General features: G+C 33.7%; 1 protein-coding gene across 1 annotated transcript; it reads right to left on the reverse strand.

Moving 5' to 3' along the window:
* Positions 1-6,566: 6,566 nt before the first annotated feature.
* LOC105179568 (uncharacterized) lies at positions 6,567-9,258 on the reverse strand. The gene is made up of 5 exons (XM_088879111.1): positions 9,089-9,258; positions 8,871-9,002; positions 7,948-8,028; positions 7,478-7,705; positions 6,567-6,976 (listed from the first exon to the last, which is right to left on the reverse strand). Exons 1-4 carry the CDS (start codon positions 9,116-9,118, stop codon positions 7,523-7,525), a joined length of 426 nt encoding a protein of 141 aa, XP_088735237.1. The 5' UTR covers positions 9,119-9,258; the 3' UTR covers positions 6,567-6,976; positions 7,478-7,522.
* Between the last annotated feature and the right edge of the window lie 3,604 nt (positions 9,259-12,862).

Genomic DNA, 12,862 nt, shown 5'->3' on the forward strand with positions numbered 1-12,862 from the left:
AGGGATTATTTACAAATGTCTGATTACAGAAACACTGAACTTTCAATCATAATTATTGTCTTCTTGGAAGGCTATGGTGATACTAGTTTTCAGTTATATGTAAATGGTGAATAGTCTAAAATTAAATGTATATTCAGATTTAATGGTGATGTGGTCGCTTGAAATAATTTCAAGTGGAATGCCACAATGGTTTTCATCATGGAAGTCAAATGTATAGTGACTTTAATAGTTGCTCAGGAAGTGTTTTGGATGAAAACCACATCCAATGGTTCAGTGTGAAGTCTAGCACGGCCAAACCAGTAGTTACTTGTTGTATAACAACTAGGCAATGGAACAAGTAAAAGGGTCGAGATCTCATCACATATCCAAGGAATATTCTTAGACACTACCATCAATTTGAAACGATGGTAGGAAGAGATGACATGCGGTTGGGCCGCGTCATTTCGACAGAAAATATGGTAGACCCGTGGGACTGAGCTGGTATCGCAGATTGCTCACTCAGATATGTTTGAGGGATATGGGTGATTGGCGTTAGGTCAAATGGGAGATTCTTAGAATCGGTGACCAGAAACCCAATCGGATTGGAGGTTTTGTGAACCATTTACCAATCTTTATGAATGTGATAATATCTTGGTGAATGTAGTAAGCATTCATCCGTGGCACCATGTGTTTGTTGTGCTTACTCTTTACGTTGAGCAGTGTTTTTAATGTCACAATAAATGCCCATAGACTAATTGAATAACCCATGTAGTTGGGTTGCGCATTGGATGATAGCTAAGAAACCAACTTCTGAAGGTTGGTCTGAAACATTCTAAGTCGAGGACCTCGGGACTGGACTAGCACTAAGTATTGCATTTATTGGATGAGTGTCGTATTTCATCGGCAACAGACGTGGGATGTTTATCCAATTGTAGTGGATTAGTTGATAACGTTATTAACCGATTGAACTGACTCGTGGGAATCATCAAATGGAAGCCTTAGAGGCTTGATTTGTGTGACTTGAATTCCCGGCTTCGATAATACAGCATCAGTCCTTAAACTTGAGGAATCATGGTAGTAGCACGCATATGATGGCTATATCTTGGATCTGGCGAGAGATGACTTTATCTTCAATGTGGTCGTTATAAGCTTTGTCCAGTTTAGTCAGAATATGTATTGAGGACGGTGGATATATCTCTTATACGCTCTGAGATGGTTTAGACTCTCTAAGACTATGGGCATATCGGCTAGTCGAATAGGAAATGATTTTTGTATCGATCAATAGAGTAAATGCATCTCAAGTATTCAATATAGTTGTTGGTGCAGGATGGGAGCTGACGCTTAATTCCTGCCCTAGACGAAGGCCAAGAGATGGTCGATGGTCGATGGAAGGACTGAACTGGTATGGAACTCTAGAGCCTAAATGTTCACGCCAACATTCACCTAGTCTGTAGTGCCATGTCCTGTTGCTAGACGACCAACCATAGTGACGGGCATTTTCAATTAATGGTTAATTGGAAATAATTAATTAAATTAAATTAAATTAATTATTTGTGTTGACACAATTCCCAAGTTTAGGTGTGGGTGAACCTAAAGAGTCATACACAAATTACTATGGAATTGGTGGAATTAATTTAATTAGATTAATTTATTTTTGAACTTAATACCTTTAAATTAATTGGATTAATTAATTAAGTTTGTCTTAGTGAATTGATTGGATCAATTAATTGATGCTTGGGCTTAGATTTATTGAATTGAATTAAATGAATATATGGACTTAGTATTAGGGAAAGAACGCACGTTACTGTTCCTCTAAAGAAACAAAAGGTAAAGTTTCACTTTATATTTTTGTGCCTTTTGTTTCATCCCCTAGCTGCGTCTAGCATGCTTATATAATTATTGTTATGCTTTTGACAAACACTGAACAATCGAGAATTTCAAAAAGAACACCCTTTTGAATCGTTTTAATTCTTTTTATTTCAATTTCTGCGGCGTTTCCGTGCCATACCGATTCTTCCACAGAACTTATGCACAATCCTTGTGGGAGATTGTATGGTCTAAGCATAACAAGCCAACATGAGTACGTATGAATGTATTGCCCATGCGGTGCGAACCCATCCATGCACAGAACACAATCTAACATTATGAGGCTCTGTTGCAAATTCGGGACATGTCCGTTCAGAATGCCTCCATGCCTTTGAAGCACACAACCTCTGCAGGTGAGAGGTAATCGACAGGTACTAAGAATGGCATACGAGGTATTCTTGCAGTTAGGATATCACTCTCTGGTCGGCTTGTACCTTGCTTCTCCACAAAACTTGCAGTAGTTCAGATCAATGTCGTCGTTCCAATACAATATGCAATTATTCTTACACGCATCAATCTTCTTAACAGGTAAAACCTAAATCTCTTATCAACTTCTTTGTACTATAGTAATCCATGGGGAGAGTGCAATAGCAAGACAATATATAAGCGGACAACTGGGATACTCGATCATATATATGCTGAGAAATATGGCCCTCGATCTTGATATTCACCAACTCATCAACAACCCCCAATTGAGATTGGGTGCAACCGCTCCACAATGGTTGCTTGGCAACATGCACAAACACATAGGTCAAACTGATCTGCCAGCCTAAACACATAATCATAGGGTGCCCCAACGTAATATGAATTACGCACTGCATAAATAGGACATAACCTCGTACCATTATTAGGCACAACATCCTAGTTATAATAGAAGACCAAAAGCAGGCTTGGTGGCCGAAAACCATCCCTACGCTCAATCCATCTGCTCAATCCTACAAAGGGGTTGTGCTGACGGCCTCAAGATACTCTTACACCCTCTCCCCGCCAAGAGAAGTGTAATTATAATTTTCCGGCATAAAACCTTTCATATACAAGTTAAAATTTACGTCGTAAGAGGAACGTTCATTTTTGCACTTCTGACAAGGAACGCTCAACGCAAGAGAGTCCCTAATACTAATAATGTATTCCAAATACAGTTCTAACCATTTACCATTACTGCAATCGAACTGTCTTTGGAATGAATTTTGCAACTATTTATTTAGAACATATTTTGGCACAGTTTGACGGTTTGAAAAATATAATTCATAAAAACTGGGGATCATGACGTCATCTATCAGGTTCTATTTCTACTGTGTTCCAATACCCATTTAAATATGAAACGGTCTTTGGAACGGTCTGCTGATACGTGACAAATCCCGCATTTTTTATAGTGTATTTTATTTAAATTGTGGCAACACTGTAAATATTCCAAATTTTGACACAATTTCATGTGTCATAAATACACTCATATTCCCTGTTAAAGTTGTGTTTAATTGTTGATGTTGAATTTTATTTTTTGTTCTGCTTTAAATACATTCATCATATTCACTCTTTATGTATTTACACACATACACTCACACTAATTATCAAGATTCAATTTTTGTAGAAGAGAACACGGTCAAGCAATGAAAGATTTTCACAAAGAAAAAAAATAGTATCTAATTGTATATAGATTTGTGTAGTGTAGAACAATTTTGCTCAAAGTTTTAAGATGTGAGGAATAATTTGAATATATTTTGGAGTATTGGAGGTTGCTATAATTTCTTATTCTTTTTATTAAGTTGTACTTCATTGATATCCACTAGGTAAATCATGAAAGAAACAATCTTGATAAAAAATAGAGGATCTTGCACTTATATTGCACATTTAACTTGAATTTAAAGAAAAATATTTTATAAGTTAAATCTTATATGTTTAGGAATAAAATTTGACTTATAAGTTAAATTCTAATTAAAGCGAAAGGATTTTATTAACGTAAAACTTTCACAAATTTGGTATTTTTATCATGGGTTACTTATTAACTAAAGTAGAAATTTAAATTTGTGATATATATATGTTGCTTTTTGGATTTTTCCAATATATGATGACTCAAAAAAATTCTTTTTAGTGCAAAGTTCAAAAGAGATGGAAGATTTACATATACTGTAACTTATTGGGATGGAAATTATTTCTGTAGCACAAGGTGTTGGTAATTTTGATTCTGTATGAAATTAATTATAAAAATAAAATTACAACTTAATTGGGTTATGTCGCAATCACGTAGAATTTTAGATCAAATTAGCAGAAGAAATACTAAAATTGCTAAATTATATGACCAAATTAAAAAAATCAATAAAAAATATCAACTGCTAAATTGAAAAACTAAGATTGTAATTTTCTCAATTAATTATGTGCATCCGTACACAACGAAAATTGCATGCCCATACTGAAGATAGCGTATGTAACGAAAGAGCATACTAACTAACTATGAACGTACAAACATATTAGTGATTCATATATTTCTAATAATTAATACAACCTCTACAGGCGAGGGTAATCGGCAAGTATCTAAGAATGGCATACGAGGTCTTCTTGCGATTAGGATTTCGCTCTTCTGTCGGCTTGTACCTAGCTTCTCCAAAAAACTTGCAGTTGTCCAAATCAACGTCGTCCTTCCGATAAAATATGCTATCATTCTTACACGCTGATCTTCTCACCAAGTAAACCCAAATCTCTTATGAACTTCTTAGTACTATAGTAATCCATGGGGAGAGTGTAATCGCAGGCCAATTTATGAGCAACCTTCTGGGATGTACGATCATATATATGTTGAGAAATATGGCTCTCGATCTTGATATTCACCAACTCAGCAACAAACCCAATTGAGATTGGGTGCAACCGCTCCAGAACGGTTGCTTTGCATCATGCACTACATTCTGAAACCGATCTGCCAGCCCAAACACATAATCATAAAGGTCCCAACCATAATATAAATGAGGCATTGCCTTAGTAGGACAGAACCTCGTATCATTATCACGCACAACATCCTAGTTATAATTAGTAGACCTAAAGTCGACCTGGTGGCCGAAAATCATCCTCTGCGCTGCATCATCCCAGTGCGCCACCTCATGACAAACAGAAGTTTGCTCCTTCTGCAAAGGGGCCTTGATGACGGCCTCAAAATACTCGTGCACTCTCTCCTCGCCATGAGAAGTGCAATTATAATACTCTGGCGTAAAATCTTTCATATACAAATCAAAATTTAAGTCGTCCGTGGTTCTAAAAGAATCATTTTTGCACTTTTGATAAGGAAACTTAATTATCTCACCATCAATATATGCATGTTGAGATTTGGCCCTTTGTATATATATAGAACACCATCCTCAAACTTTGGATTAAAACCCACCCTACTGGGTAGGTTGTTCTCATACTTTCATCTCCTCAACTATCTTAATATGATCATGGTTCCTACACACACACACACACATATATACATATATCATTATAACGTTAGATTTAATTGACAAAATTACAACGAATATAATCAATTGAAAAATAAAGGTTTAAAGTTATTACCTGATCAAAATAACTTCAAATATCAACGAAAATTCAAGAGAGGTTAACTGAACAAGAGTATAAGAATATTAGTGGGATAGTGACAGATCAAGAAATTCCAGAGAGATTCAAGAAGTACAGATAAAATAAGAAGAATGAAAGAAAATAATGAAATAAAATGGAAAGAGAGGAACACGTATATAATAGAAAAATTTGGAACGGTTACTAGAACACATAATTAGCCGTTAAAAGTAGCCATTATTTTACAATTTGAAATGGTCATTGCAATGGAATTAAGAATGGTTTTTCGACCGTTAAATTATAGTCGTTGTACTTTATTTGGAACTGTCTTAGTAATACACTATTTAATAAAACAATAAAATCGTTCCAAATTGCACCAGTTGTTGGGACGATCATTGTAACACATTCCATTTTAATTAAAACTCATAATTAGGATGTATTTTTACTTAATTGCTTAGGTGCGTACTCAAAATCGTTCCAAATTGTACCTCATTCAACATCAGTTGTCTCACATATAGGAACATTCAATGTAAGACTGCCCCTAATTCTAATATTGTGTTTCAAACAGAATTCCAACCATCTACTATTACTATATTCGAACTGTCTTTGGAACAACATTTATAACTATTTATTTGGAACACATTTTGGCACGCTTTGCCAGTTTCAAAAATTTAATCCATGAAAAATGGTGTTCATGACGTCATCTATCAGGTTCTATTCCTATTATGTTCCAATACCCATCTCAATATCAAACGGGATTTGGAACGGTCTACTGATACGTGCAAAATCCCGCCTTTTTTTGTAGTGTATTTTATTTAAATTGTTGCAACACTATAGATATTCCGACTTTGGACACAATTTAATGTGTCATAAATACACTCATATTCCTATTAAAGTTGTGTTTAGTTGTCGTTGATGTTGAATTTTATTTTTGTTCTGCTTTAAATACATTCATTTTTCCTTATGCATCCATACACACACTCACACTCACACTAACACACTCACATACATAATAAATCTCCCAACGATTACTTACTCACCCTCTTGTCTTTGTATCCTCCATTTTATATCATTTGTGTGTCTCTCCCCCCTCCCTTCACATACTCGAAAGAATTCTTTGTGCACACAAGAGAAGATGGAGCAAAACTCAAATAAAGGGAGAAATGTAGATCTTTATTCAACGATTCAACTTCATTCACCTTCCGATTCGATTTTACAGTTTTTTACAAAATCTAAAATAAATTTAATTTTACCTTGTAGATGGAAACTATACTTGAGAGAGATAACTTTTATGGTGGTTGGAAAGTTAATGGTGTGCTCTTTCCAGAGCCACTTAATTTCAATTTTTTGGCACTACTTCTGCCTTCCCCTCCACCACCACCTTCCCGACAAGTACCTCCAAGAGAACTACCCATAGAGGTAACACCACAAGAACCCATTACACAGAGCACCAATCTCAGCGGAGATTGAATCATCGAGCCGCTGCCTTCCTAACTCTCTTCTTCCTGCTGTTATGCCAAAGTCCCTTGATCAAAATTTGAGTTTTCACACATAGAATTGCAGGGAAGAAGGCTGCATGTCATGGTCATCAAACCTGCACATCAACATTGCGTTTTCAAACATAGAATTGCACAGAAAGAATGTAAAATTTGTAGATTTGCAAAGTTTGAATACATTAGAATGAGTGCTGACCGGAGTCTAGTAAATCACACGGTACATAATGAATGTGGCAATGTAATTTATAGATCGGATGGTTTTGTTGACCTTTTCGTGGAAATTAAACTAAGAAAAAGAAATTTCAGTTAGGAAATTAATGCAAGTGAATTATGTATTTTGGAACGTAAGTAATTACGACTCTTGTTAACGAGCAGATAGATCCTTATAGAGAAATATTCATCGTATAAATCCAATAGCTAATATTTTAAGAAAATAATATTAACAAATTAATATATAGTTAAGGAGACCCATGCGATTATTTTAATTAATGTATCTTCTGAATCTACTTAATTAAGAAACCCGTGCGGTATATTTACTAATGTACTTTTTGTATCTACTCAATTGAATGACACATGTAGTTATATTAATTAATATATACCTTTTTAGTTTTGGTGGTTCCTGTGCGTTCTCTAACCTCAATAATTCATCTCCCCTCGAGTTGTTCTTTCATTGACAATGGATACTTGCTTTCTATCTCCGTATAGACTTCTTCAGTAACCGGGAAGACCACCCTTTGCAAAAGCTGGATTTCTTTAGCTTCCATCTTTCTTCTATTCAAACACTCATATAGTAATAAAACATAATATATGGTCTTCCCTGTTGCAATCTTTGATGCAAGAAAAAAAGAATATAAATAAGGTCATACTAATTTTTCGTATTTCATATTCAAATTAAATGTGTAATACAAGTGCAAGGTTCTTTTATTTTATTAGAATTGCTTCTTTCAAGATTTTCTTATAGTGGATATAAGCAAAGTATGATTCATAAAGAAGAAACTAAAGCAACCTCTAACATCTACAAAATATATTGCGATTGTTCCTCGCATTTTAAAAGTCGGAGTAAAATTACTTTTGATTCCACAATCCTAGATGCAATAAGGTCCCGTTTCTTTCTTTGTGAAGATCCTTCGTTGTTTGACCCTACTTGCTCCTGCAAGAATTGAATTTTAAGTATTAACTTAACCAATAAATATATGTAATCCATGTGCCTAAGTGCTTTTATTTTTTTCTCTCTTTATGGATAGTGGGTGATAGTTATATATATACTTTTGTAACTAACAAAATAAGAAGTTATATGATTATTAGAATAAGCATATTCAGGTATGAATTGACGACATAATACATATATGTAATCCATGTGCCTTAATTTGGTTTGATAGACAATAGATTTTTTCTATATTATACTTTAGTATATGCGTTTATGTGTGTGTTAACTGTAGAGAATATCCTTCAGTTTGTTGAATTCTTATATCAAGAGGTAATTCAAGACAAGCTATAAATAAACATAATACTTTAATTAACTCTGGTCTTAAAATAAAAACTATTATACTGATTTTTGACATCGTCAAATTTATTAGTTTGGTTGAATGTTTAACAACTTATCTGACAATTTAGCTTGTAAATAAATTTCATTTGGATGCCATCATTAATATTTACCGATATATTAAAGAAAAAAAAGGGAGAGAGAGAAATAGAGAGAGAGAGAGTCAGAGAGAGATAAAAGAATAGATCAAATCTTGTAACTGCCCCCCCCCCACCAACACGCCAATTTTGATTGTTTTTTTTTTGGGAAAGTTTTATTTCAAAATTCAAAGGAAAAGCAAAAGGAATTGTGTTCCACTTACAAGATTTAACAATTATTAGTTTTAAATTAGTACATTTTATAAAATTTATACTTAAAATAAAAGATCTGAACAGATGAAGAAGAACGGAGATCAGACATTTTTTTTTTTGAGAAAAAAAATGAAAGAAAGAAGGAAAGATCTGCCATACCTGTTGGACTCTTGGAGGCACTTGTGATGGTGGTGGTGGAGGAGGTGCCAAAAAATTAAAATTGAGTGGTTCCGAAAAGAGCAGACCATTAACTCTTCGACAACCATAGAAGTTATCTCTCTCAAGTATTATCTACAAGGTGAAAAATGAACAATTGTGAGAGCTTATACAAATCTATAAAATAAAATCTAAAGTTGAATTATTGAGTAAAGATCTACATTGCTTGCTTCATCTGAGACGTCCTCCATCTTTTCTTCTGTGCACAAAGAGTTCTTGGAAGGATGTCTGTGTGTGTGTGGGAGAGAGAGAGAGAGATAGTGTGTGTGTGTGTGAGAGAGAGAGAGAGAGAGAATAGTAATGAAAGAAACAACGACAAGAGGGTGACCAAGCAATTGATAGATAATAAATTATGTATCTGTATGGGGGGGGGGGATAAATTTATAGAGTGAATTTAATTGAGAAAATTCTCAAAATATTATGTAATGATATTTATACTAAGTTATATAAGATATTTTCATGACAAACAGTCAGGATGATGCCACATCAATACGTCGTATTGACGTGGCACGATCCTCACAAACTGGTCCTTGAATAAATGGTTAGAATAAAAATTGTTAATTTCAAAAGATTTAACCCCCATCCCCTCCCCCCCACCCCCGTAAAAAAGATAAATAAAAAAACTCAATTACAGCAACAGATAAACACCTCTTCAATGGAGAATATGAGTGTATTTATGACATATGAATTGAGTCCAAAATCAAAATATTTATGGGGGAAAAAGATTCGAATAGTCCTCTATTTATGTTCCGAAATCATTTTGATCTTTTAATTTTGACAATATTAGTTTTACTCCTATATCTTTCCATTTTGCTTAGATTCGGTCCTTCAGTCAATTGAATGACCATTTTGCCCTTTTTGGTAATAAAGCCTAATAGTCCATTTTATTGCTCTAAAAACGGCCTAACATGCATCCGAAATAAATTAAGCTCTCATAAATTCGTACCTTTTACCGACCGCCTTGTTTCCAGGTATTCCAAGTCCTAGATTTTACGAACTCCCTCCAACCACACTACCGCAACAGATGGTTCACAGGTACTTGGCTTCTTCAACAATCCTATTTCGTTTTCTACCTTAGGACCTAGAAGACACTCCAATATAGGGACTTAATAGAATTTTGGACAATAAATTGGATAGAAGCCTTACTTATAGAATATTACTTACATATTATTCCTCTACTGGATGAGATAAGTGTTCAGTCTCTCAGAGGATAGAAGACTTGACTTGTTGGGAAAACCTCCATAAACTAGAAAATTTACAATACAAAGACTCAGAATCGAAAATATTATGCTTTGACGAGTTGGACAGGATTTTTTCTGACGATCCCCTTCTTTTTCATTGCACCCTATTTATAGGCGTCCGCGGACAAAAATTACAGAAAAATATTATAATTTAGAACTATATTTTAATTTTAGCAAAAATATGTTTAAATTTCCAGAAAATATATTATATAAAAGTTTTATAATTTCCAAACATTATATTTTCATTTTATAAAAATATATTTTAAATAATTTAGAAAACTATATTTTAATTTCAAAAAAAATATATGTTTAATTTTAATGTGCTATATATTTTCAGACCATTTTATAATTTCAAAAAAATATATTTTAATATAAAAAAAATATGATATATTTTCAAAAATAATTTCTGAAACTAATTTTTAAGAATCTGTTTATGAAAATATTTTCAAAAAACTTTTCGCAAATTTTTAACCGAATTCTTTTTTTCAGAAATGGGAGACATCCATTTCAGAAAAATGGGAGGGAAACTATTTTTTAAAATATTTTCAGAATATTGAAAATATTTTCAGTTATATTTTTTAAATTATTTTCGGAAATATATAAAAAAAAGAAAGGGGAAAGAGAAACTGAAGAAGAAAACTCACCGGGAGGCGAACGGCCAAAGAGGCAAACCGACAGAGGAAGCAGGCGGTGGACGAGGGACGGCGGAATGCGGCTGCGGGAGGCGAATGGGAAGAGAGAGAGAGAGAGTGGAGTGGGGGGTGATCGAGGGAGAAAGAGAGGGAGAAAAGAAAAAATCTGCTTAGTATCAAATATATATTAACTTTTGGAACGAGCTTAGAAATGGACTTTTATAACTATACCATTCCTAAGTCCGCTCCAAAATAAGATAAACGACATCATTTCATGTGCTAAATGGATTTTGAGTGAATATTTGGCATGGTCACTTATTGAAATACTTGTTACTAAAATCGTTCCAACATCTCAGACGATGTCATTTAGGGTATATTTTGAAAGATCATTCCTATACTTGTATTGACCGTTCCAATACAAGTGTCAAAATTAATTTATTCTATTACAAAAATTTAAAAATGTAGAAAAAATCGTTCCTGACATGTTAATGATCAAAGTAAAAGTTGAACATAAATTTATGTAGACCATTCACATATATAATTCTTGTTACATATTGATACATGTTCAATAGATTAAGTAAATTTGTATATCCAATATTGTTAGTAGCCTCTTCTACTGTTATACTGTCTCGCCCAATCAGAAAGTTAAAATTTTAATCAGACCGTTGGATATGATTGAATCGAAAAATATTACATTTGATAAAGTTTTGGAACTTTTTGTTATACGGATAGTGAGTTGTAGTATCTGATTTACAATCAATGAGGTTGAAAATGATGCAACTATCAGTCAGACCACGTGATTTTACATCAGAATGTATAATATTTATATGAGTTTAAGTTTGAAATTAATCGAGCTCACGGATGTGGAGATATCGTAAGCGGAATGTGAACTAGGAATAATTTGTGCCTTTTAGGAATGCTTTTGCTTTAATTATAGGTACGGTTTTATTAATATTATGTAGTGAACGATTTCATTATACTTTTAGGAATAATTTAATATAAATTTAATTTAGGAGCAGTCAAATATTCAATGAGAGTTCCTAATATTGAATTTCCCTCCACTTTTCCTATGGCGCCAATTGAAAATTGTCTGAAGCTCTTATAGGAACATTCAATTTATCATGACCTTTTCTAAATTATGAATTTTTCTCTTTTTTGGAATAATTTTACAATTGTTTGGTGAATGATATTTATTTATTTGCCGGTTCTTAATGTTACATTTGATTATATGCGTGTACAATGAGGAACGGTTACAATAGGAACCGTTTTTGTATAGATCGTGGATATTTGAAATGGGTTAGGAACGGTTTTCTCTATTTATAACTGTTCCTGAATAGAATAGATATTTTTAAAAAAATATTTAATGAATCAGTAATTTATACAAGGATTATTTGCAAATGTCTGATTACAGAAACACTGAACATTCAATTATAATTATTGTCCTCTTCAATCACGTAATCATTGTCAAAGCTATCTTTGTTAGACTCATCATCAGATTCACAAGTCCCCAATTAGGATGTACCTGCTCATTGTTGATTAGCAACATAAAGCTCAAGAACTAATTGTATACCATTTGGGGTCATGCAGGTCATAATTATGGTTGTCCATCGCAACTTGTGGAGTAGGTATTATCTCATCCTCTTGAAACGCAATTTCGGTCCATCCTCAATGACTATTCTAGCTTTTGATTTGTAGACAGCTAACCAGTCGACTTTGTGTGACTTCATGCTAGGGTATTCCGTGTAATAGACTTGTATTACTTGTTGTGCATGGATGAATAGTTCGTTACTTTGATATACTTTCTTTAAGTTTACATTAGCGAAGTGGTAATGAGGATACCTTCATACCTCTCATGGGATCAACTCAACGACATTTAAACAGAATAATTTGCATGTTTGTAATAAGTGGGTAATGTAACTGATTTTCTCTTTGAGAATCCCGTAGAAGTCATAGTCTGTGTCTGTATATGATGAGCTTTTGAGACAAACCCCACAGTTCATAGTAGAGTTGCTTACGCTATGAAGTTCAGTGTGGAAATTGTAACCATTCACAAAGTAACACA

The sequence above is a fragment of the Sesamum indicum genome, linkage group LG3 (assembly GCF_026168435.1).
Source record: "Sesamum indicum cultivar Baizhima isolate 11 linkage group LG3, ASM2616843v1, whole genome shotgun sequence".
NCBI classification, from domain to species: Eukaryota; Viridiplantae; Streptophyta; class Magnoliopsida; order Lamiales; family Pedaliaceae; genus Sesamum; species Sesamum indicum.